The sequence below is a fragment of the Gopherus evgoodei genome, chromosome 3 (assembly GCF_007399415.2).
Source record: "Gopherus evgoodei ecotype Sinaloan lineage chromosome 3, rGopEvg1_v1.p, whole genome shotgun sequence".
In the NCBI taxonomy this organism is placed as follows: domain Eukaryota; kingdom Metazoa; phylum Chordata; order Testudines; family Testudinidae; genus Gopherus; species Gopherus evgoodei.
Window position 1 is genome coordinate 20,609,906 of NC_044324.1, and position 27,478 is coordinate 20,637,383.

General features: G+C 45.2%; 1 protein-coding gene across 5 annotated transcripts in view; it reads left to right on the top strand.

The window, feature by feature from the left end:
- The window catches only part of PKHD1 (PKHD1 ciliary IPT domain containing fibrocystin/polyductin), a 391,543-nt gene that overhangs the window by 333,936 nt on the left and 30,129 nt on the right, over positions 1-27,478 (top strand). For all 5 annotated transcript variants that reach the window (XM_030555225.1, XM_030555227.1, XM_030555226.1 and 2 more), the window contains one exon: positions 11,506-12,532. In XM_030555225.1, the coding sequence (XP_030411085.1) occupies positions 11,506-12,532 (1,027 nt within the window). The remainder of the gene's footprint in view (positions 1-11,505; positions 12,533-27,478) is intronic.

Genomic DNA, 27,478 nt, shown 5'->3' on the forward strand with positions numbered 1-27,478 from the left:
TCTTTCTGCCATACTCCTTCCTAGACAGTCTCTTCCCATTCTGTATGTGTGAAACTGATTGTTCCTTCCTAGGTGGAGCACTTTGCATTTGTCTTTATTGAACTTCATCCTGTTTACCTCAGACCATTTCTCCAATTTGTCCAGATCATTTTGAATTTTGACCCTGTCCTCCAAAGCAGTTGCAATCCCTCCCAGTTTGGTATCGTCCGCAAACTTAATAAGCGTACTTTCTATGCCAACATCTAAATCGTTGATGAAAATATTGAACAGAACCGGTCCCAAAACAGACCCCTGCGGAACCCCACTTGTTATACCTTTCCAGCAGGATTGGGAGCCATTAACAACTACTCTCTGAGTACGGTTAGCCAGCCAGTTAGGCACCCACCTTATAGTAGCCCCATCTAAATTGTACTTTCCTAGTTTATCTATAAGAATATCATGCGAGACCGTATCAAATGCCTTACTAAAGTCTAGGTATATCACATCCACCGCTTCTCCCTTATCCACAAGGCTCGTTATCCTATCAAAGAACGCTATCAGATTAGTTTGACACGATTTGTTCTTTACAAATCCATGCTGGCTATTCCCTGTCACCTTACCACCTTCCAAGTGTTTGCAGATGATTTCTTTGATTACCTGCTCCATTATCTTCCCTGGCACAGAAGTTAAACTAACTGGTCTGTAGTTCCGTGGGTTGTTTTTATTTCCCTTTTTATAGATGGGCACTATATTTGCCCCCTTCCAGTCTTCTGGAATCTCCCCCGTCTCCCATGATTTCCCAAAGATAATAGCTAGAGGCTCAGATACCTCTTCTATTAACTCCTTGAGTATTCTAGGATGCATTTCATCAGGCCCTGGTGACTTGCAGACATCTAACTTTTCTAAGTAATTTTTTACTAAGTGCTCTTTGCTTCTTTCTCACTGACTTTCCCTACCATACAAAGAATGTTATTAAATTATATCAGGAGTTTCCCAAGGCCACTACTTCCCATAGATGCTGGAATTAGAGGTGCTGGTGGTAAGACTGCACCGCTTGGCTTGAGGTGGCTTACATCACAGGGTTTACAGTTTCATTGAATGGTTTTCAGCACCCTCACTATACAAATTGTTCCAGCGCCCCTGCTTCCTCCAATGCCAGTAGCATCATGTACCTCTACAGTTCTACAGATTTAGCTATCTACCTACCAGGTTCTTATACGGTGTCCTTTGTATGTGAATCTGATCCAGGCTCAGGTTCCAACTCCTCTCTGTAATCCAAGGAGTGTTCAGAACCTGGACCCACCTCTAGTTATGAGAGTTAAGATCCCTACTTCCCTTTGCTCTAAAGATCACTAGCAAGGTCAAGATGTCATTTTATGCTGCTTGCACTTGTAATGATCGAAACCCCCTTAGATCCCGATTCTGCACTCCATATTCACATGGAGTAGCGCTTATGGGAATCATCCCAGCGACTTCATTGGGACTACTCATGTGAGTGAGTGCTACTCAACACAAGTAAGAGTTGCACAACTGGGTCCTTAATTGGTGGGACTGTACCTTTAAAGTCACAGTGCTCTGTATAACTCCACCATGCAAGGGAAAAGGAAGTGGGACAAGGCTGCTGGTGAGAGAGTGTCTGAGACGTTCATTCAAAGTGGCCAGGTCTCACAATTTTTGGTGTGTTTCGTAGAACCCCAGTTCCTGGAGACATGCCACTGGAGAATCTCAGCTTTCATCGTGCCTTCTGATTGCAGAGAAAAGCTTGAAAATGTTACCTGAGTGTAACCTCAAGGGTCAAAAATCAGAAGGAGCACTTCTTTATTTTATTTTTTTGTTAAATCTCATTATAGTTAAGACAATCTTATGATTGGGGGCGTGGACTCACAATTTTTAGACACTTGTGGTTGCCAATGCTGGTGACTTCTGTTATCAGTAGGGCAGGGCCCTGTTAAGATTTAGATGTAAATACCTTCTCCTGCTTCACTCTGAAGCCCCTAGCATCCTTCACACCAGGGCACGAGGGAATAGGTGCTGACTTTCTAATGTGCCCGACGATGCTCCCCACTAGTTCTGCCCTAGGCCCTGCCCCACTCCACCCCTTCCCCTAAGTCACTATGCACACCCCGCCTCTTCCCACCCTGCCTCTTCCTGCCCCTATTCCACCCCTGCTCTGCCTCTTTCCACCCCTTCCCCCAAGCACACCTGCCCTTTCTCCTTCCTCTCCCCCTCCCCCAGTGCCTCCTGCACACCACGGAACAGCTGTGGGAGGCGCTGGGAGGAAATGGGAGGTGCTGATGGGAGGCTGCCGGTGGGTGCTTGGCACCCACCATTTTTTGCTGTGGGCGCTCCAGCCCTGGAGGACCTGCAGAGTTGACACCTTTAAGCAGGGAACCGGAATCTGGAGGAGTGAGGAACAGAACTCCAGCTCAAGGGCTGCATGCAGCACAGCAGTCCCAGCTTGCTTTCAAACCCTGCCTTCTGCATCCCAGCAGAGAAATGTCTCTGTGCTTCCTGGGGATCACCCTCATCAATGAGTATCTGGTGGCCCAGCAAACTGTGTGAACAGGGCCAGCTATGCATGAGCTTTTATTGTTGCACTCTTGAGAGGTCAGATGGAACAAAAACGTCTCTGCTCGGGGTGACCCAAGCATGGACACACTAGAAAGATCGCACCCAATTGTTCCCCTCTTGCTCCCTTTTTCACCTTCACTCAGCTTTGGTTTTGAACCTTCTTTCATGATGCCGTTCTCTTTGGTACAGCCAAAGACCAGAAAAAAAAGTGTGTTTGTTTTGGAAGGGAAGGGATTAGAGGGATAGGGCAGATTCTCAGCTGGTATAAAACGTCATGACTTCATTGAAGTCAGTGGAGCTATGCCAGTTTACACCAGTTGAGGATCTGGAGGGAGTGGATGGGCGGCTGAATATTCTATGCCAAAGGCTTCTCTCACATCATTTTCTGCACATCCACTTCTGGTCCTGAATAAAACCAAGGAGTTCTAAGATGGATGGGAAAGGCCTGTTTTTCAATGGTTAGGGTTCAGCATTTCCTGAAAACTAGGCTCTTTAAAATATCTAAAGTGAGTACCCAAAAATGGAGACATCCAGAATTAATAGTCACTTTTGAAAATTGAGTCCATAATAAATAATTATAAACCAACAAACTCAGATCTGTAAACGGAAGTTCAGTTATGGATGTGAACTAGAGCTAGATGCAATCTTTTTGCCTCAATATTTTATTTTAATTAAAAATTTCTTGTTTGGGGCAAAAAATTCCTGTTTCCGAGCGGAAAAGGGTAAATTAACCGATATTTGGTTACTGAAAAATTTTTGGGTTTTGAAACATCCAAAAGAGGTTGTGGGAATTTTATGAAAAAATAACATTTATTTTCAAAATATTTTACAAAAACAATTTGTCTTTTCCAGCCAGTTCTAACCAGAACATCTCCAAAGATTGCAGGAGCTCTTATTAACAGTTTTGCTTGTACTTCAGCTTTGATGGAAAATCATGATATTAGAGCCTTTTTCTGGGAAATTCACTCTTCACAGGAGTTAGTTCCCATGATCAAGAAACTCTTCTAATTAGAAAACAGTAATAATAATCCAGTGGAATGATCCCCCAATTTTAGTTTGGAGTGATCATTTTATTTCCAAACTTTATTTTTGCAAACGAAAAGGACAATTTATCTCTGCAAGAACTGCAGGCCAAGCAGGGAGAGAGAAGCTGAGAACCTTTCAGTTCATAATAAAAGCTGGCAACAATAGTCTTAACAGAGTTCAAGTTTATTTGACTAATACTTTCACCACTTGTCAGATAACATAGTTTTGTTTGTGGTAACAAAACAAGCCTTTTCCCCTCTCATTTCTCCAGTGAGCAGTACAGGCACTTGTGGTGAGCACACATTACTACTAACTGTTATGATGTTTTCTGTCAAATTCATTTATTTATGCAACTGCTGTGGAAAAGCCTGAGGCCCATAAGCAGCCATGAAAGATTTCAGAGTCCTGGTGTGGGGTCATGAAAGGGAAAGCAAAGGGGGGGGAAGCCTCCACTCCTTGTGAGAAAGGAACTGACACAGGAAATGGTCACATATGGCACAGATTTATTGTGTCCGGGACTTCCCATTCAAATCTCATTATATCCACTGCTCAGAGCAGAGAATGGCACAACCGCATTCATTTTGAGGTCTGGCATCTGATGAAATTACCGCTCTGCTTTCCAGCAGAGGCGATGGGTTTATCATTCCTTGGCGAAAGAGCCGGAGATTGGAATTGCATTTATAAAGAATGCTGTTTGCTGCCCCTTGCCTTTAAATTAAGCCACAGGTATCCGTTTGTCTAATGCTCAGTAGACAAGGTTATTGGTGAGGAGGATGGGAAAGAATCCTTCTGGGCTTTAAATACAGCTAAAGAGAAAGAAGGAATAACTTGAGGGGAGATCAAATGGGAAAAGGTGTTCGTAGAGACAAGAGCAACGCGCTGTTCTTTTCATGGTAGGGTTGTTTTTCAGAAGTAGGATAGCTGAGGCAGCAAGATGGTTCTGTTTGAATTTTTCCCTCTTAAGCATCTTTTCTGCAGGTGAAATTTCCCTCCCTCCCCACAGAATGCCCAACTATTTAAGATTTATGTGGCAAAACAAGCAGGGATGGGGGAATGGAAAACTTCTTATTGTTTGTATTACAGGCACATCTAGGAAGTCCAGTCCTGGACCAGGACCCAGCTGTGCTAGGTGCTGTACACACATAGAACAAAAAGATAGTCCCTGCCCCAAAGAGCTTGCAATCTACTCTTCAAGCCCATGGGCTGGCCATGGAGGTGAAATGCAGACTCTGCTGTGCTATTTCAGTGTATGGCATGAGGGAAGAGCCCTGTGGCATGAAGGAACAGCCGCAGTGTTCTTGCAATATTTAGTCGTCGTTGTTTTGTAAGCCCCATCTTCTGAAGTTTGTTGAACGTCCAGACTCACACTTCTCCCAGGCTTTCTGGGTCAGTGTGAATTAGGCGGAGTGTGATTAGGTCAAAGTGGGGAGCAATTTATTTATCAGTTTGGGTTACTGGGAAATAGGAAAGTTTTTATAGTTTGTTGCCAGTTTATTGGTCACATTTATTGTTATCCTTAATGTGCCCAGCACAATGGGTTCAAGGACTCTAGGTGTTACTGTCAAACATAATATAAACAATGCAAATAATAAGGCTAAATATAAATAATCATGTGTGTGCCTAAATCATTGCATGCACCCATTTAAAAACAAAATGTATAGTATTAACAGACCAGAGTAATTATGCTATTTGTATTCATTAATTCACTAGAGAGAAAGGGTAGTCCAATGGTAAGGGCATTAGGCTAAGTGTTGGGAAACCAAGAGTCACCTCCCTACTCTGCCACAGACTTTCTGTATGACCTTGGGCAAGTTAATCTCTGTGAAATGGGAATAAACAGAACTTCCTGACCTCACAGGGGTGTTGTGAGGATAAATCAATTAAAGCTTGTGAGGTGATCAGATACTGTGGTGCTGGGAGTCACATAAATACCATAGATAGTATGTAAATACTTGTACTTGTGTTAATACATAATTGTGTGTGTGCGTATGTGTGTAGTTGCAAGACTGTGTATTACATGCATTCACTCATGCTCAATTATGCATTAATAACAAAAACTTGCACAATCATTTAGGCATTCTAGTATATTCAAATACAGGCACATACAGGGTACGTCTACACTATGGGATTATTCTGATTTTACATAAACCGGTTTTGTAAAACAGATTGTATAAAGTCGAGTGCACACGGCCACACTAAGCACATTAATTCGATAGTGTGCATCCATGTACCGAGCCTAGCGTCGATTTCCAGGGCGTTGCACTGTGGGTAGCTATCCTGTAGCTATCCCATAGTTCCCGCAGTCTCCCCCACCCATTGGAATTCTGGGTTGAGATCCCAATGCATGATGGTGCAAAAACAGTGTCACGGGTGATTCTGGGTAAATGTCATCACTCATTCCTTCCTCCGTGAAAGCAACGGCAGACAATCATTTCGCGCCCTTTCTCCCTGGATTGGTCTTGCAGATGCCATAGCGTGGCAACCAGGGAGCCGTTTTGCCTTTTGTCACTGTATGTTTACTGGATGCCGCTGACAGAGGCGGTACTGCAGCGCTACACAGCAGCATTCATTTGCCTTTGCAAGGTAGCAGAGACGGTTATCAGCTGTTCTGTACCGTCTGCCATGCCATTGTAAATTGGCAATAAGATGATGAGTATCAGAGGGGTAGCCATGTTAGTCTGGATCTGTAAAAGCAGCAAAGAATCATGTGTCATCTTATAGACTAACAGACATTTTGGAGCATGAGCGACATGCATCTGACGAAATGGGTATTTACCCACGAAAGCTCATGCTCCAAAATGTCTGTTAGTCTATAAGGTGCCATAGGATTCTTTGCTGCTTAATAAGATGATGGTTATCAGTCATTCTGTACCATCTACTGCTGTCATGGGTGCTCCTGGCTGAGGTCGGCCGGGGGCGCAAAGACAAATATGGGAATGACCCCCCGGGTCATTCCGTCCTTTATATTGTATCTAAAAATAGAGTCAGTCCTGCCTAGAATATGGGGCAAGTGTGCTAGAGAACCAGTGTACTAGACAGCACAGCCACTCCGTGTCAGATCCTGCAGAAATGATGATCTGCATGCCATTCTAGAGGGTGTCCCTGCAACAACCCCACCCGTTGCTTCCCTGCTCCCCCAACCCTCCTGGGCTACCGTTGCAGTGTCCCCTCATTTGTGTGATGAAGTAATAAAGAATGTAGGAATAAGAAACACTGACTTGTTAGTGAGATAAAATGAGGGGGAGGCAGCCTCCAGCTGCTATGACAGTCCAGGCAGGACATTTAACGGTGCGGGGGAGAGGAGCCCAGCATCCTGCTGCTATGATAGTCCAGGTAGTACAGAATCTTTTCTTTAGACATGAAAGGAGGGGGCTGATGGAGCTCAGCCCCCAATTGCTATGATGAGGACAGTTACCAGCCGTTCTGTACATTTACTGGGAATGACCAGGAGTCATTCCTATTTTTATCCAGGCTCCCCTGTCCGACCCCACCTGAGGCCAGCCAGGAGCACTCACGGGCTGATGATGACAATGGATAGCAGTCATATTGTACCATCTGCCACTGGGGAGGGGAGGGGAGAGGGTGCTGCTGTTCAGTGCTGCAGCATCGCATCTACCAGCAGCATGCAGTAGACATAGGGTGACATACAAAAAAGTCAAGAAACAATTTTTTTCCCTTTTCTTTCATGGGGGGGGCAGGGGGGCATAAATTGACGAGCTATACCCTGAACCATCCCGGACAATGTGTTTGACCCTAAAGGCATTTGGAGCTCAGTCAATAATGCAAATGCTTTTTGGAGACTGCAGGGACTGTGGGATAGCTGGAGTCCTCCGTATCCCCTCCCTCCCTCCATGAGCGTCCATTTGATTCTTTGGCTTTCCGTTATGCTTGTCATGCAGCACTATGCTGAGTCCCTGCTGTGGCCTCTGTCTGGAGATTTTTTTCAAATGCTTTGGCATTTCATCTTCTGGAACGGAGCTCTGAAAGAACAGATTTGCCTCCCCATACAGCGATCAGATCCAGTATCTCTCTTATGGTCCATGCTGGAGCTCTTTTTGGATTTGGGACTGCATTGCCACCCGTGCTGATCAGAGCTCCACGCTGGGCAAACAGGAAATGAAATTCAAAAGTTCGCGGAGCTTTTCCTGTCTACCTGGCCAGTACATCTGAGTTCAGATTGCTGTCCAGAGCGGTCACAATGGTGCACTGTGGGATCCTGCCCGGAGGCCAATACCGTCGATTTGCGGCACACTAACCCTAATCTGACATGGCAATAATGATTTCAGCGCTACTCCTCTCGTTGGGGAGTACAGAAACCGGTTTAAAGAGCCCTTTAAATCGATATAAAGGGCCTCGTTGTGTGGACGGGTGCAGCATTAAATCGGTTTAACGCTGCTAAAATTGGTATAAATGCGTAGTGTAGACCAGGCCACAAGTTTACATGATCACACCTGCTTATGCACACACAGACTCCCATGGTCATGTGCGCACGCACACACACACACACAGTGGGATTTTCAAAAAGGCTCAGCTTTGGCCTAATTTGTGCCTCCATTGAAGCCAATGGGATTACTAACATGAGTAAAGTCACCAGCCTGGGTATGGATTTGCAAGATCCGTGGCCACTAGCTTCAGTGGGACTCTGGATAGGCATAAGAGTCTGCCTGTATGGATCAGAATGAAGGATCAGTACCTACATTGGTAAATTACTTAGCGTGAAAATTCAGAATGAAGAAAAGGAGACTATCAACGATGTTTCTATGCAACAAAAAATATTAACCCCAATTAATTTCACTTCCCTGTCCTGTTACCTTTTTAAGGTCCTAACTTTGGGCCTTTTGTCTCAAAATTGGACATAGGCAGGTCAATAGGGGGCAGATAGTTTTGAGAAATATTTCCTCTTCAGCAAAGATATGTGCTGGGCTGCCCAAGGCTAGTGAGTCACAATGTCTAAGCAGTGTGGCATCTATCCCATCCCCCACTCCTTTTTATATTTGCATAGCCATAATTGCAGTTAAATTAGAAAATAATAAGGGGCAAATTTAGTCAGAAGGAAATAAATTTGCAGGAGTTTTATTTTATTTTGATTAAAAAAACCAAACCCTGAAGCCACCTTTTCTGTTTTGGTCAAAAATCTCCTATATTTTCCTTGTACTATGAATTGTGAACTATATCATGAAATGGGTAAAACTTCTTGTACAAAATGGTGGTGTTCACCCGAAGGGAAAAATCATTCATGTTGTTGTAATTCATTCCATTTGAAATATAGAATTTTTTTTCATATTTTATTTTTTTGGCACTGAGAGATGGAGGAAGGACAGAAGATCTGCAAAGAACTCAAAGTGCCTTCAGGTCAAAACATCAATTTTAAAAATACTCTTTTTAAAAAAAGAAAACGGAAAAAAAACCAACCCCTTCTCTCCTGAATTCATTTTTCTAAATAACAGATACGAGATGTTGGGTTTTTTTTCTTCCTTAAGCAAAGAGGACCCCCTCGGCATATTTTTCTTTTCAAATGTGAAATGAGGTGGAAAATCCTCATTTCACGACAGGAAGGACAAATATTGACACAAAGTTAATATTTGTCAGTAGCCCTGGAAGCAACCTGAATGTTTAAAAAAATAAATAAAAATACGCAACGTGATTCGATGCTTTGCGAATCTGAAGAAGGAGAATCTGCTGCCTGAGTGTAAAGTAAACAGGCAACGCAAGCACACACACCACTTTCTCTGTATTTCACACATGCGCACAAACACATATGTCCACTGTCCCTCTCTCACACACAGACTTCTCTCTCTATATGACACAGACACACTTCTGTCTCTCTCTCTCTCTCTCTCTCTCTCTCTCTCTCTCTCTCAATCACACACACACACACACACACACACTCTTTATCTAATATCAGCCATTTAGAAGGAGGGCTTCTGGAATTTATCACTGTTATTGTTCATCTCCAATGTAAATAGCACATCAGCTCAATACTCAGTGGTCACTCAGTGTTTATGAAGTCCTGTCCACTCTGGCCTTTTTTAGAGGAAAGCCCCAGGGCGGATTAGCTGCTGCCTTTAACACCCTGTGTCATTTATCTATTCGCATTGATTATGAGAGTCAGCTGTGACCAGGCCTCACTTTTCCCTTCTCCTTTCAGCCCCCTTTTACAAGCACCCCTGCTTGGATTTTCATGAGGAAATAATCAGATTAGGCCGTCAGCAGCGAGTTCATATGGAGTTCTCTTTCTCCAATGTGCTGCTAACTGAATAAACGTGTTTTGTGGTAAATTGTAAATGACATTATGATTACCAAGGCCAGCATGGGTTTCATTTAAAAGTGATCGAAATTGCAGGCCACAGCAATTGTGACTGGCAGATAAGGCCATTTGGAAGAAAGGAAGGGAGGGTGTTTGGGGGGAGCCAGCTGAGAGGCCACAAACCAACTCGCAAAGGAAAGGAGCAGAGAGTCCTGGGGATGACAAAATACAAGCAAGGCCTATCTGCAAACAAGTGAAATGTCACAATGGAGGGGGATGACTCGGCTGTTTCCAGGAGAGCGAATGATGAGATCCATCAGGATTTATGGGTTGCCTGCTGTACAGTGCATGTTCCTTGCACTCTGGGATAAAAAAAAAAAAAATCTTTTTGTGCAGTTCTATTTCTGCTGTCTAAATGAAGCTATTGTTTGTTCTCCCCCTCCCCCTACATATTATTGGTAAAGTGCCTGTGCTGATGAACCTGGAAAAGAAGATGGTAAATGGATTCTAAAAATAGCTGCTCCCATGCAGAGGGCCTGATTCTAATCTCACTTGCACCTTGTCTCCTGATCACATTCAATCAAGGCTGATGTCTGTGTAATTTCATCATTTTCCTCTATGGCATGCACCACGAGGCCCCACTCCGGAAAACACTCCTGCGTCTGACTAATTGTACCTGAGTCATGTCCCATTGACTTATGTAAGGGTTTGCAGGATCAGGGCCTAAAGCAGCCACTAAACGAATCAAGGGTGGCTTCTACAGGAAGATATATGGTAATCCCACTTCAAGATATCCTGCAGCCCGGAGTGCTACTGTTCGCACCACAAAGTGCCATTTCCTTTTCTCCATTTGACTGTGTGGCCTGGCAGCAGGTGTCGCCTCATTCTCATACTGTGGTGGAAGGCAAAGGGGAGCACACTATTGGTTTCACTGTCCCATTCTTTGTATACTTTAATGAAGATCTTATTTAAGGCTAAATTGCCCCTGTCTTTTCAGCCTCTTCTTTTAGGCCTCTAACAATCTTTTTTTTCTTAATAGTATCTTATTTCCCCCCAACTTAGTAATGTTGCTGAGAAGCCAGGAAGCTAACCCAGTGGGCTAGATTGTAGCTCAGACTGCACATTCACACAGGGGTATCAAGAGGAAGCAGACTCCCACCTTTATGCCCAGTGCAGGGTATAGTGTTGGATCCAGGCGTACTTCAGTAAGGGTCACTGCATACCCCATCTCCAGAGCACGTGGCAATATGCACAGCTACCTCCTGCAAGAGCAGGGAGGAAGAGAGTAATAATTTTCTGCAGCACCAAATTACTACCTCCCTGTAGCAAAGGGGGGAACAGGAACCACAGTTCCTTCCCTTGGATGCTCCTGGAATTGTACAGCAATGTACTGCCCCTTACTATGGCCTACATTTGTGACACAATCCAGCTCAGTTGAAAGGATTGCTGGGGAGGGGAGAGGAGAAAGCAAGGTGGTAATTCATGTCAAATATAAAGGAGCTTCACAAAGAATACCAATTCATGGCAAGGTTTGCTGCCTTGCTATACGTTTAGAACCAGGACATCTGAGAGAAACAGCTCCTTGCATTATCACACAGAAAAGTTTACCATGCAAATAAGTAGGTACAGCGCAATGTGTAGAAATGGCAGATCACCCCATTCCTTTATTTGTTGTTAAACAGGCATTTACAGAGAAGACACAAAGTGCATCTACAAGCCCTCTACGCAAGGCTACTTCTGCAAAGACACAGACCATGCACTTGTGATCATAGAAAGCATGGACACCGAAGCAGATGGAAGGAGGTTGTCTCCAGTGGTATCGGTGACTGGCAGTTTTGTGGAGGCTTTCAGTAGTGGAGTTTCACATGTATCTTGCTGTCCCTCAGAACATCCACGGGCTTTCTATTCGGTCTTGCCATCCAACAAGCTGACTAAGGTTTGCTTCGCTGGACTAACGCCTCCGAGCTTAAGACTTCGCCTCATCAGTGGTCAAAACTCTACCAGACTTCTCATAGCCATTTTCTATGATGAACCCCGTAGCCTTCACGTTTTCATGAACGGGAATTACATTCCACTAGCCTCATCTTCGTCCAGTGTTTTCTTAACTAATGCCATGGCAGGCACCCACTCCTTCAGTTTTGAGAACAACCTTCTCTACATCCTCCTTCATGGAGATGACCCCATAGAAATATACACCAGCTTTTCCCTTCACACTGCTTTTACCATTGCTGAGACCATTGGAGAGGAGGGTCAAAGAAGGGTGGTCCATCGCCTGGCTGATTTCTTGCAGATTGGACGGGACCATGTCAGAATAGTTCAGAGTGTGTCAGGGAGTGAGAACACGTTAAAGGTTATCTCAGACAATGTTGGCAAGAGGAGGCGTGAGTGCCCTCCCATGACATCTTGCACAGCCTCTTGTAGCAGGGCTGGCTGGGAGAAAACCCGGACAGGAGCAGCAAGTGTTTGGATTCTGCAGTCATCTCATGCGGCTACTCCATTGAGAGTGCTGATCATTGAAATTGGAGAGCCACCAGGCCTTTTCAGAAATAAGTTTTTTCCCTCCTTGTCGAGCGACAGGTTGAAGAGCTTAGCCAGCACTGTTATCAACGCTCAGCAGATTGGGGATCTTCAGCGAGCTCTGGAGTTACCAATTGATACTTTAATGGTGATACAGTCTGCTTTGTCATCGCCACTAGGGGGCAGTGCCAGGTAAGCGAGTCACTTGTATGAATCCTTCAAAGCTCATTTATGATTATTTATTATTGTAGGATGTTGATAGTTTAAATGAGAGTGTTTAATCACTGGAACAGCTTACCATGAGCGGTATTAAATTCTCCATCACTCAGAGGTCTTAAATCAATACTTGATGTCTTTCTTAAAAATATGCCCTAGTCCAATCAGAAGCAGTTGGGCTGGATGCAGGAGCTGCCAGGTGAAATGCTCTGGCCTGCGTTCTGCAGGAGATCAGACTAGATGATCATAATGGTCCCTTCTGGCCTTAAAATCTATTAAACCCGTGCATGGTATTCATGTATTAACACAGGGCTGGAGATGGGTACAGTGTGTTATAGATGAAAAAATGACAGGCTCCTGTCCTGAAAAACTTAGAAATGTAGACCCTGATGATGCAAACACAGACACATGTGCGTATCGTGACTGCTTTGAGTAGAATATAGCTTTTGGAGAAGATGAATTAGCTGTGTTTGCTCAGTATGGAAAGAATAGAGCCAACATAATGCAAGTCTGAAGGATACCCATGCGTAAACGTGATGGCTGCCATCTTGGGCAACATACTGAGGAATGTACCAGGGGTCTCCAGAGCTAAATGCATGAGCTATTATAGCTTGAGGGGTCTTTAGCTGGGGCTGTGATAGACAGAGGCCATCCGTTACTGCCATATGTATGCCACCCACACCACCTGTCTGTGTGTGAAGAGAGAGCAGGCCCACTAGTCCCACCCTGCCCCGCCACACACACACACACACACACGTAGGCAGAGCTGAACAGAACCTTGGATATTCTCCTGTCCAAACACTAGCCAGCGGAGCTGAGCCAGGGGCGGGAAAGGTGTAATTTGTGCCTTGTAAAGGTCTGACACAGAGTATTCCCCCTGTGGAGCAGAGAAAAAATAATAACTTTGCATCACAGTTCCTTTGGCTGGGTGCTCCTGGGGCAGCACAGGAAGCCCATTATAATATTTCATTGAAATAACCAACCAGCAATGAAAACAAAAAGAATCTCCGAGGATGTGTATTTAAGTGTAAAACATATTCGGTGATGTTACATTTCTGTATTTCCCATATTCTCTCCCCATTCTGTTTCTGTATTGTCATCCCTCACTGTGTAAGCCCTATAGAACCTGTAGAAAGCAATAAGGCTTTAACTAGTAAGAATCATTATATAGAAATTGCTCTAAAAACCTATACAATTTTATACAAAATGAGATCCTTTCTATAGGTGTGTGTTTGTTACTGTTTTTTTTTTAAACCAGCCTATAGATCAAGGATTTAATTCACGATTAAATTCTGTAGGATGAGTCACTAAATTCTACAGGGTGACTCAGAACACACATACAGGGCTGATGCAACCATTTAGGTGACCCAGGCGGTCGCCTAGGGCACTGGGATTTGGGGGTGCCATTTTCTTCGACAGCGACCGCAGCGGCCAGATCTTCAGCCGCCCCGGTCGCCACGAGCATTTTGGTGGAGGGAGCTGGGGCAGGGGAGCATGGGGAGGGCTGCCTGCAGCAAGTAAGCAGGGAGGCGGCATGCAGGGGAACTCTCCACCCCAGCTCACCCCTGCCTTGCCTCCTCCCTGAGCACGCCGTGGCTGCTTCACTTCTCCCGCCTCCCAGGCTTGCAGCACCAATCAGCTTAGGCACCTCAAGCCTGGGAGGCAGGAGAAGTGAAGCAGCGACGGCGTGCTTGGGGTGCTCGTGCACAAAGCAGGGGTGAGCTGGGGCGGGAGGGCTCCTCAGGGCAGAGGGGGAGAGCTGCCGCGGGGAGGGCGCCTCAGGGTGGAGGGGGAGAGCTGCCATGGGGGGTGCACCTCGGGGTGGGATGCGGGGGGGGGAGGCGCAAGGTGGAAGTTTCGCCTAGGGCGCGAAACATCCTTGCACTGGCCCTGCACATATAGAAAGTATTTTCTTTTATTTTAAAGCCTGTAAGATTTTCCTCTCAGGTTTATGTCTAAAAGCTCATTCCTGCAAAACCACTCTTTACTGGGAGCAGTATTAACTCCCATAAGCAATCTCATTGACATCAGTGGAACTACTCAATAATAAGGCCCAATAACAAGCACCTTCAGGGACAGGCCCTAATTTAGGGCCTGATCCTACAGAGGGCAACCTGGGACACACAATCACCAGTGGGATAAACTAACACCACCAAACTTGAGGAAAGTATTTGTCCTTCACTACTTGGGCTCCTCTGTAGTGTTATTTATTACTCCCTATCAGTCTTGGGCTTTATGGCATCACTTGTGGCTTTGACACTTGTGATATAATAAGGCCCTGGCTAACCTGTAAAATTAAATCAGATATTTCCTGTTGGGACATGTAATATCCCCTCTGTCTGTCCCTCATTAGAGTCTAGACAGTACACACCAGCACAGGCAGTGATAATGGGTTGGGATAATGAGAGAGTGTGTATTTTTCCACACAAGGGGGGAAGTTTTCTTCTACACCTGTGTCCTGCAGAAACAAATGAGATTCAGAGATCACTCGGGCCGACTTAATAGCCTACACCAACACATGGCCAACAGCACTGGAATGCCAGACCCACAGTTCTGCCTGCTTTGCAAAGCTTTGGGCAACAGAGATTGGGACTCCCTGTTCACATCCCACAAGGAAGTGGCTAAAGGTAGCCTTGGGGACCCTAGCAGCAACAGCTCTGCATAACAGTGTAACGCCAACAGACCCCGGTCGTCGGCATTGAACCGGGGATCTCTGGAGCTTAGCGCGTGAGCCTCTGCCGCATGAACTAAAAGCCAACTGGCTCTTAGCTAAGGCTATAGCAGACTCATTAATCTCTCTCTCTAAGTGGCCTCAGTGCCACTAGATGGGACAGAACCCCACACCCAGAAGGTGTGTGGGTTACAACAGCAGAACTGTTTATCATAATGCCAAGTCTTTTTTAAAAATAATTTGTCTTGTTTCTTTATGTGGTTTCAATTTGTTTACTTTTTTAGGGTTAATTCATTCTGTTGCTTCCTGATTCACCAAGGAGAGAGGGAGATGATAGCTAATAGCTACATGGAAGACAGAGAAAGCACACTAATAATATACTTATATACCAAAAGAGTGTGTGTGTATGAGCGTGCATGTGCACACACACACAAATTGTTCTGTGTTCAGAGCAGGGTTTGCATAGTGCACAATAAATAAGGCCTGGGGCCACACATTGAACAAAATGGATAAAGCAAAATATTGCATAGCTGCTCATTCAGTGAGCAGCATCCATCCTTCGCACTGAACAAGACAGGGGTCCTGTGGAAATAATAATATGTCATCCTGTAGTTAAAGACTGTGTCATAATGCATCTGCTCATTGTGAATTAATGGCTGGATTGAGGTTGCACAGGCAAGTTTAATTCTGGTATGTCTTGTGTGTGTAACTGTAACATTCTTTTACTGAAATTACTATATGTTAGGGATGTAAATATTGTTTAAAAAAATAGCCGTTTAAACTATTAAAATTATATTGGTTAACCATTTAATCATTAATACGACAGGGGTCAGAGTCTGGGTTTGGGGCTGTTGCCCACCCCTTGTGTGGGATCGGGGTCTGCCGCTAGCACTGTGCGGCAGGGGTCAGGGTCTGCCAGTCAGCCCCACATGCTGTGGGGACTGCCACCCAGACACACATGGCAGGGGTTTGGGTCTGGGGCTGCTGCCCAGCAGGGGTAGGGGTCTGCCTCCTGGCTCTGCCCGATGGGATTCCAGGTTGAGAGTTGCATGGCGGAGGTCAGAGTCTGCTGCCCGCACCCGTGTGGCAGGGATCCAGGTCAGGGGTGGCTGTCTAGCCCCACACAATGGGGCTCAGGATCAGTGCCATTGCCAATCTGTTTTAAACATTAGCTACAATATATTAACAGTAAGACTAATACTTATCGGTTAACCAATTAATATTTTATATTCTTACTGTGTGTAATTTCGTAGGCTTTTAAAAAAAAACCGCAAAGTCCATCATATGGAACCACCAGGACTCCCACATAGTTCATTAGCAGGGTTAGGACCATTTGAGCTAGCGGCGTTACTGATAGCAGTGGTAGAAGGATCATCCTGTATGAGGGCCAGCCGCTAGTGGGAGATGAGACGCACATTTTTCCAGTGGGTTTCTCGGTTATTTGCTGACTGTAGAGGAATACTGAGACTCAGGAATCTGAGGTTCTGTTCTAAGTTCTATGGGGAGTGTGTGTTCATGGTTAACAGACCTTTCTATGTGTGGCTCCACCCAAATCTGACCCTTTCTGCCTGTGGCTCTGCCAGCTCCTCCCACGCCCCTCAGCCCTCCATCGTAGTCCCCTAACCTTGGTTTGACAACTCAGTTTCCCTTCCTAATCCCCATAGCTCCTCATGCAACTCCCAGCCCCAGTCTCCTCCGCATAACTTCCTATCCCAGTCCCACCCCTGCCCCGGGCTTCACATCCCAGTCTTCTTTGCCCTGGTTTCTCATCCCAGCCCCTCCTGTCTCCTAATCCTCCCCCTTGCTTCTTCGTGCCAGTCTCCCTTCTGCCCCTTGCCCCAATCTCCTCTCATACCACCCCCAAGGCCCAGCTTCTCACCCCTGTGCATTTGATTCAGGCTGCTTTCTGCTTCTCCTCTATACTATCTGGGTACCAGCAGTGGGAGCCTTGACATTGCTGGAGAGACAGTAACCTTACTCCCTGTTCTGGTGCCTGGCCACACAGCAACCACACTAGCCAAGAGGAGCAATTGCAGGGGAATTCCTGCTGAGTGCCTGCAATCCTGAGCGCAGCGCGGATGGAATCCAGCTCATAACTGGGTTCAGCTTGGTCAGATTTTCACGAGGACAGCAAAAGGCATAACCCCTGACATCAAAGCAACTGCCTGGCCAAATTTAGGTCCCTGATTCAAAGCTCAAAGCATGTCAACTAAATGACGGTAAGAATTTTCATAAGAATTTTGTAACCTGGACTGAGAAATTTCAGCCCAGACAGTTAGTTTGGTGAAGTTATAAGGAATTGAAAACAATGACATTCAGTCTTAACTATAGGCAATGCCTATAATATGAAAGAGAGACAAAGAAAGAGAGAGAGCACATTGCTGTGCCAAATGGACTAGTAGCCATAGAAGTAATGTTATAGTTTAAAAAAGTAAACATTCAAATTATGGCTCAAGGAGCTGAAATAAATATGGAGCCTTTCAGATCCATCCCAGTTCTGTGATGACTGAAAGCTGTGACCATCTCATGGGCTGTGTGTGAAATGAATTGGAGGGGGTCTCAGCCCAGTGTTTATTGGACAAGTACCCATGTCACAGCCCCCACCATGTTCACTGGCTTCCTTGCTGGCATTTTCATCAGAAAAGCCCAGGACACAGTGGCCACCACACCACACCTTCCCCTGCTAAAGCTGGTCTTCACAGATCAGGGGCACAGCATAGGGGATGTTTGTACTGCGACTGCCAGTGCTGAGCTTGGTCTGTGAATATGTGGAAGACTTTGGACTCCAGCGCTGTCCTTTTAGTGCCTTTCACAGAAGTGAATGTATGGAGGGAAAAGGTAGTGAAAATGTTTAGGGTTAGATTGTGGATTGAAGCCACTGCATGTGGTCAGTGGGGGAGTGGAGTTGCACTGCCCCAAAAAGGGCTCCTAGAGGTAGTGTACCTGACTCCTGGTGCTCCTGCCACACCCTTGGAAAGTGAGGGGGGGTGCACTCCCCCATGTGATGTCCCCACTCTGCTGCCCAGTGTGGTCTGCAGAAAGAACATGGCCCAACCCTCATTCCTCTCCACCCATTTTAGGAGGCTAGGACTGATGAGGGACTCAGCCTGGAGTGCTCTTTGCTTAGCGGGGAGTGAAACATCAAGCTGCTGCATCCAACAATATCACTTTGCTTTGCAGGTTAACAATAGGTGCCCTCCAGTCAGGGGTGGCTCTAGGTATTTTGCCGCCCCAAGCACAGCAGGCAGGCTGCCTCCGGCGGCTTGCCTGTGGGAGGTCCCCGGTCCCGCGGATTCGGTGGCATGCCTGCAGGAGATCCGCTGAAGCCACGGGACCAGCAGATCGTCTGTAGGCATGGCGCTGAAGGCAACCTGCCTGCCGCCCTGGTGGCGACCGGCAGAGCGCCCCCCGTGGCTTGCCACCCCAGGCATGCGCTTGGCTTGCTGGTGCTTGGAGCCGCCCTGTCATAACTTTAGTCCCAGATTTGGACCTTAGCGTCCAAAATATGGGGGTTAGCATGAAAACCTCCAAGCTTAGTTACCAGCTTGGACCTGGTACTTGCTGCCACCACCCAAAAAATTAGAGTGTTTTGGGGCACTCTGGTCCCCCTGAAAAACCTTCCCTGGGGACCCCAAGACCCAAATCCCTTGAGTCTCACAACAAAGGGAAATAATCCTTTTTCCCTTCCCCCCTCCAGGTGCTCCTGGAGAGATACACAGACACAAGCTCTGTGAATCCAAACAAAGTGACTCCCCCTCTCCGTTCCCAGTCCTGGAAACAAAAGCACTTTCCTTTTCACCCAGAGGGAATGCAAAATCAGGCTAGCAAATCCAACACACACAGATCTCCCCCTGATTTCTTCCTCTCACCAATTCCCTGGTGAGTACAGACTCAATTTCCCTGAAATTTCCCAGAAAAGAAAACTCCAACAGGTCTCAAAAAGAAAGCTTTATATAAAAAGAAAGAAAAAATACATACAAATGGTCTCTCTGTATTAAGGTGACAAAATACAGGGTTAATTGCTTAAAAGAAATATAAATAAACAGCCTTATTCAAAAAGAATACAAACCAAAGCACTCCAGCACTTATATTCATGCAAATACCAAAGAAAAGAAACCATATAACTTACTATCTGATCTCTTTGTCCTTACACTTAGAAACAGAAGATTAGAAAGCAGAAACTACTTCTCCAAAGCTCAGAGAAAGCAGGCAGACAGACAAAAGACTCAGACACAAACTTCCCTCCACCCAGAGTTGAAAAAAATCTGGTTTCCTGATTGGTCCTCTGGTCAGGTGCTTCAGGTGAAAGAGACGTTAACCCTTAGCTATCTGTTTATGACACGCCCCTGCCTCCAGTTCCCAAGCCCCTTTTGAAACATGCTCCCACTGGCTACTCACAGAAGTACCAGGTTTGCTGGCCCCAAAGGGAGAGTATACACACCAGTTTGTCTGATGATTCAAGTGAGGATTGGTTCTTGTATAACACCATAGCACTGAGTTATATTTAGCGTGAAAACAGTCATGAGTTTATTGACAACGATTAAGATTTGAGAAATAGTGAGTAAGTGTAATGTTGACAGACCTTGGTCATCGGCAGGCAGGATTGAACCTGGGGCCTCAGGAGTTTAGTGCATGAGCTGATACTGCATGAGCTAAATACCAAATTGCTGTTACTTAAGGCTCAGAGTGGCTGCCCCCATATCTCTCTCTCTCTCTCTCTCTCTCTCTCTCCCCCCCCTCCCCCCCTCCCCCACCCCCGGAAGTGTGTGGGACATAAGGAATAACAGAACGAAGAAGGTTGCATATAAAACAAAATCAGTACCGTTTCTAGAGACTAAACTTAACTTTAACAGGCTAATTAGCTTATCACAGAGCCCAATTCCTTCCTCAGGTGCAGAATCAAGTGGTTTCTTTTTGCCTCCCCCTTGTATTCCCCACCGTCATTGTTTGTCCCCAGAGTCAAGATGATCCCTGGTGGCTTAGTCCCTGGGGTGCTGGCTCCAAGTTGACTTCACATCCTCATGTTGCCTTCTAATGCAATACTTCCATCGTATTGGCTTGCAATTTACATGTGAGCTGAGGGAGACAGGTGGACATACATCCTTTGTTTGGCTGAACCCCCAGCTTGTACTGAATACCTCACAGGACATTCTTTATGGATAAACACTATGAAAGCAACATGCTAGGTGTAATGAGTTTGTCAGGCCTGTCAGGAGTTGCTGTTACAGAACAGTAAACCCTTTGGAGTTGTCATTGAGGGGCTCTTTGGGTCATTCAGATGAGATCCAGTTGTCCTGTTTGTACTAAGTCCTTCTGGCTTTCTTGGTACACATGGCCACTGGAGCTAGCTGCATTTTCAAAGTCAATTAAAAATGGAAATTGACCTGGGAAGAAGAAAACTTCTCCCTTTTTCCTGGTTGCTCAGTTGGCAGTTGTTCTCTAGGAATAATCCACCCGGTGAAAGGAAATGTTGGGACTCCTCAGGTAGCATCAAAGGAGCACGTTTCACAGCTGGTGTTGCTGAGCACTGAAGTGTTCAGGATGAGAGTCTGGGCTTCTCAGAGGAGCCTTAGAGAATTAGGTGTCCAACTCACACTGAATTTTGATTTAGCTTATAACCTCTCTGTGGCAGGGACTCTCCTTTCTTCCTATGCGTATGTACAGCACCTAGCTCAATGGGGCTTGAATCCATGGCTGGGCAGTCTGAGCACTACTAAAATAAAGATAATGAAGAATAATTATAATTATGAATATTGGTGGGATTTAGGTGCCCAAATCCCTTAGGTGCCTTGGAAAATCCTGCCCAAAATGTTGCTCCTTTCTTTCCTTTAGATCAGGTCTTCCGAGGTATTTAGGCGCCTAACTTCCATTGGTATTATTGGGTCACCTAAATACCTTGAAGGAAAACATACTTGTCTTATAAGTTTCCAAACTTCTGTGTAAAATAACGTCTCTCAAACATTCATAGAATCGTAGAATATCAGGGTTGGAAGAGATCTCAGGAGGTCATCTAGTCCAACCCCCTGCTCAAAGCAGGACCAATCCCCAACTAAATCACCCCAGCCAGGGCTTTGTCAAGCCTGACTTTGAAAACCTCTAAGGATGGAAATTCCACCTCCACCCCCACACCAGGCAACCCATTCCAGTGCTTCACCACCCTCCTAGTGAAAAAGTTTTTTCCTAACATCCAACCTAAACCTCCCCCACTGCATTGACTCAGTTTCATATAATCACAGAACAGCCATCATCTGACAACAATTGTTGGCCACTGCTAACCTGGGCTAGAATCAGAATAATTGAAATGTAGGACTGGAAGGGACTTTAATAGGCCATCTAGTCCAGTCCACTGCACTGGGGCAGGACTACATATTATCTGGATCTAGATCATCCCTAACGGGTGTTTGTCTAACCTGTTCTTAAAAGAATCCAGTGAGGAGATTCCACAATCTCACGAGGTAATTTGTTCTAGCACTCAACTCCCCTTACAGTTGGAATGTTTTTCCTGATGTCTAACTTAAATTTCCCTTGCTGCAATTTAAGCCCACTACTACTTGTCCTGTCCATGTGGATAAGAAGAATTTATTACTTTCCTCTTTATAAGAACTTCTAAGGTACCTAAAGATTGCTATCATGCCCCCTCTCAGTCTTCTCTCTCCAGAATAAATAACCTCATTTTTAAAAATCTTTTTTTCTACATCATGTTAAATCATTTTTGTTGCACTTCTTTGAATTTTCTCCAGTGTGTCCACATCCTGCCTGAAGTGTGGTGCCCAGAAATTGACTCACTGTTCAGGCCTTATCAGTGCTGAGGAGAGTTAGAAGAATTATGGTACCTCTCATGTCTTGCTTACAGCATTCCTGCTAATATATCCTAGAATTATGTTCACTTTTTTTGTGACAGTATTACATTGTTGACTCATAGTTTATGATCCGCTATAATCCCCAGATCCTTTTCTGCAGTACTCCTTTCTAGGCACTTATTTCCCATTTTGTATTTGTGTAGTTGATTATTCCTTCCAAAGTGGAGTTCTTTGCATTTGCCCTTGCTGAATTTCATCTATTTCTCCAGTTTGTCCAGATCATTTTGAATTTTAATCCTGTCCTCCAAAGTGCTTGCAACCCCTCCCAGCTTGGTATCTTCCACAAACTTTGTAACTGTGCTCTTTATGCCACTACTCAGATCATATCTGAAGCTATCAAAAAGAACCAGACCCACAACAATCCCCTGTGGGCCCCAACTCAATATGCATAGGGTTGGCAACCTTGGGCAAGCAGCCCATCAAGGTAATCCGCTGGTAGGCCATGAGACATTTTGTTTAGTTGACTTTCCACAGGCATGGCCCCCGGTAGCTCCCAGTGGCCCTGGTTCGCTGTTCCCAGCAAAGGGACCTGCGGGAAGCCAATGGGAGCTTCAGGAATGCTGAACCATGGCCACTGGGAGCTGCGGGGGGGGGGCCGTGCCTGCGAAGAGTCAACGTAAACAAAATGTCTTGCGGCCCGCCAACAGATTACCCTGACTGGCTGCGTGCTGAAGGTTGCCAACTCCTGCAATATGCTCTTCCAGCTTGACTGTGAACCATTGATAACTACCTTCTGGGTATAGTTTTCCAACCCCTTTTTCACCCAACTTCTGGTAGGTTCATCTAAGCTATATTTCCCTAGTTTGCTTATGAGAAGGTCATGTGACACAGCATCTTACTAAAGTCGAGCTATATCATGGCTATTGCTTCTCCTCTATCCACAAAGCATGTTACCCTGTCAAAGAAAGATCTTAGGTTGGTTTGACATGATTTGTTCTTGACAAATCCATGTTGACTGTTCCTTATTATCTTCTAGGTGCTTACAAATTGATTGCTTGATTATTTGCTCCATTATCTTTGCGGATACTAATGTTAATTTGACTGGTCTGTAATTCCATGGGTTGTCCTTATTCTCCTTTGTATAGATAGGTGCTATGCTTGCCCTTGTCCAGTCCTCTGGGATCTCTTCTGTTCTCCAGGAGTTCACTAAGTGTATGTCTACACAGCACAGAAAAACCCATGGCTGGACTGTGCCAGCTAACTTGTGCTCAGGAGGCTCAGGCTGCAGGGCTGTTTCATTGCTGTTTTCTTGGTACTCTTTATGCCCCTTGCTGGTTTAATCTCATTTTGTGCCTAGGCCTTTCTAATTATGTCTCTGCATGCTTGTGGAGTTTATTTTTTGTTTTTATTTTTCATTCATCCTTCATAATTTGACCTTGTTCCCACTCTTTGTATGACTTGGTTTTGAGTTTCAGTTTGTTGAAGTTCTCCTGGTTAAGCCATGATCTCTTACCATTCTTCCTATCTTTCTATGCATTGGTATCGGTTGCTCTTGTGCCCTTAATAATGTCTCTTTAAAACACTACAAACTCTCCTGAACTCGTTTTTTCCCCCTAGACTTGCTTCCCATGGGATCTTGCCTACCAATGCTCTGAGTCTGCCTAAGTCTGCCTGCTTGAAGTCCCATTATCTCTATTCTGTAGTTTTCTCTCCCACCATTCCTGGATTCATTCCAGTGACTTAGGAGTTAAAGGCTCTTTTGCCCATTACCAATCCGCTTAGCCATCTTCAAACTGAGTCTTATTTGAAGCTACCCTCTGTTTAATATCTATTGTACATAGTAAACCTATCTAAAAAGCCCTCCTTACTCAGAGTGTCATACCATGCCTGGCAGCTATGGGAATGCACTGATCACACTTCAGGGTGACACCTGTGAATTACAAGAGTCAGGTGATGAGAATTAAACTCCTACCCCTGCTGCAACTGCTGCTGAAACAGCAGCTGCTAAGGCAATAGCTCTCCAGGAGCCAGCTGATTCCAGTTCAGCTGCTAGGGTGAGGGTGGGAAGGGGAAAGAAAGGGAGAGAAGGGAATAAGAGAGCTGGAACAGAAGGGGTAGCAGCAGAGCAAGCGGAAGTGGAGAAGGTAAAGGGGAGGGGTGGAGTGGAAGGCAGGAGCTAGGAAAGGGAGGGTCAGTTTCATCTCACATATAACACCAGGCTGATCCGTATGGGAAAAATTGGGGTTATAGCTCCATTGGGGGGATATGGGGTAAATCAAGCTGCAGTCTGATAGTTGATGACACCAGTACAGCTCCTCAAACGGGGAGAGTAGGGGGTGGGTGAGTTGTCTGTTACTAACTCTCATTTTAAAGTGAATGGGCCTGATCCTGAGAAGCAAGAAGCAACTCCTTTAGGAGTTATGAATGCCACTCGTGCTCAGGGATAAAACCACAGGTGATTAAAACCATGTCACTTCTCTAATATATTTGAAAGGCGATCTGTCTTCTTCTATCACCTATTTTACATAAGCTGCACACTCCCTTAACAATGAATGGGAGAGGTTGTAGCTTCTGGAAATGAAGAAAGTGTCATTGCTGATTCTCATGGCAACTTGTACAATGATCTCCCTGTGCTGCAGTCCCCACATGCATACAACTGAGCTAAGGGAGGACATTATGACAGCCTCAGCTCAGAGGGGCCGATTTTCTCCTCCTTTACATTGGAGTTGTTCCCATTTTGAACCATTCATTTCCATGGACTGAGACTAGTCAAATCGGTGTGAGTGAGGGAAGAATCAGGCCCTAAATATTGTAGCTTCCCCATTTCAATGCTCAGTTTGTTTTGAGCATTGCTTAATGCACCATTAATTTTTTTTCCCCACATGCCTCATTTGTAGAAAGCTGGCGAGTCAGGGGTTAAATGTTTTTGGGTGCTGGGCACTTGGGTTCCTTTTCTGTATGCCCTAGTTTGGCTGAAGGACTTCACGCCCGCAGGCCACAGTCACATTATCAGCTGGAAATTGGATAACGACAGCACAATGACAAATCCAGGTTGCTTGCAATAAGGTGCTAATCCCTTTGCTTTAATATCGGAGCAGCGTGTAATGATGTTTGGACATCACTCCAGTTTACTGACGACCCCACTGGGGCCTGCAATAGAACCTTACAACTGTCTAACAAGACGTCAGGTGACTGCCGTCGTCAAAGCAACGGACGGTGCAATCTAATCTTCCCTCCATTCCTTCCAGCTCCCAATAAGGCCCAGGTTATAGAAGTGGCCCATCAATGCTTGGTAACTCGAATCAATTAACGTTAATTCGCACAATGCTATGATGTATTGTGATCACTTTCATTTCGGAGAAGGGGGAAGAAATTGCTATAATTCACCTAAAATGAGGTTGTCTATGGTGCTGAGGTATTAATTGGGTGTCCATATTAAATGGAAAAGGAGCACAGTAGTGAAGGAAAAGTGGATGAGTGACTCTCTTGGCTGCTATTGACCTATCAGAAGAAGACAGTGCCCTTTTCCTTTGCTTTTATCTATTACAGTTTTCCCTATTGCGTGTCAAGTTGATGTATTATAAAAAATTCATTTGGTGACCTTTCACCCCCCTAGCAGATTAAACAATTTCACTGGGATGGCATCATTAACAGGGCCTTGCATTTAATGATGATTTCTCTAAAAGGCCACGGAGATTCGATTTTAAGCTAACAGATTTATTGCACTATTATAACATATCGTAAAAAACTGTACCACCTACGGACTGGTTTTAGGATAGAAACTGTTTAAGAGTTTATATGGAGCTTAAAGTGGTATTACCTTGGGATACGCTGCAGCAGCAAGACTCTGACCTTCGGCGGGAGGCTGTTTACATTTAATAAAAGATGTTCCTCCAACAGTAAACTTGAGGAGTGTGTTAGGGAATAAGTTTGGCTTAGTTCCTAGCCACTAGTAGGCAGCATGATGAGTACAGGTACTTCTGCTGGTTCCCAGTTAGTAATGGATGTAACCAGGGAGTTTTCAGGATGTTTGTTACTGATACTCTAAACTCCGCTTCCTGCAGTTTTGGAACATTCAGCTCCTACCTGCTCTGCAGGGTGCATGCCACTGAGTAACACTGAATGCCTGTTTTAAAAAAAGCAACACACTTTTTGCTACAGAACACATGGCACTGAAAACCTGCTAACTGCACCGTATCGAGCCACTCTGAATCCTGCAGCACTGCTGCTATCTGCTTACCACTCAGGTTTGTATATGTTCAGCTGCGATGGGGAGCTACGCTCCTCCAGTCCTCACTACAGCTAGGGCCTCATGATGGTCAACTGGGAATTTGGACAAGAGGGAAAATCTGGCCTTTATGGTCTGGGGTTTAGAAGATCTGGATTCAGACACTGGCTCTGAAACAGGCTTCTTATGTATGTGACCTTGCTCTAGTTGTAAAACAGGGTAATATATTTCCTTCATCTGTTTAGATCACAGGCTTGGATTGTCTTTGACCATGTGTATGTACAACACCCAGCACCATAGGGCAGAGATGTTAATTGGGGTCTTTAGGTGCTATTTTATATTTATTTGTAGAACAATAAATTGCCTGAAAAGGCTGGGAACCACAAGTTAATCCATGTTCTTGAATCTGTCTCCCTTGCCCAATCCTTTCTAATACACTGGATTTCCCCAAATGCCCAGTTTTTAACAGAAGGTTTCCATTGCTTTTGAAGAAGAGAAATACAAAACAATTAGTCATTGGAGTTGCTTTTTCTAGTCCAGTTTGGTTCAAAAAGGATAATGGAGTCACTTGTTTGTTTATCCCGATTCACACTGTCATCCTGCCCCTCCTCTTTAGTCCCCTGAACTATTATATCTCCTCTGCTTAGCTCCCTGCCCTCAGAGACTCTAACCTCCAGGGCATGGGACACATGGCTTCTTTCAAAGCTCACTGTCAGCGTGTGCTCCCTGCAGAATTAGTGTATGGATCGAAAGGCCCAAGTTTTAGAAGTCTGGCCTAAGTGACCTGCCCTAAGTCAAAGAGGGAGGCAAATCAGAATACCTGGCTTCCGGGGTCATGTTCAGACTACTACACCACACTTCAATCAACTGCCCAGCCATTGTAAAGGGACATGATTGAAGTTATTTTTAAAGACCTCTTTTGCTTTGTTGCCAACTGAAGCCAAAGAAACTTAAAGCTGAAGCCTGCTTCCAAGCTGAATTTCTTTCTTCAGCTTTGTGCTGTATGTGTGTTAGTCTAGGAAGGTTGTTTTTTTCATTGTCTTGATGGGCTGCACCCGTGTACTAGGGAGGTGTCCTATCTTACTCCCACGCTGCTCTGAGAGCCCACATGACCACTGTCCCGTCATTGTTGCTGAATGATATGACCCATATTTTGTGACTCTGAATCAGGAGTAATCAGTAGCCTGCATCTTTCCTCCTGCCTTTGTTATTCATAGGGTTGC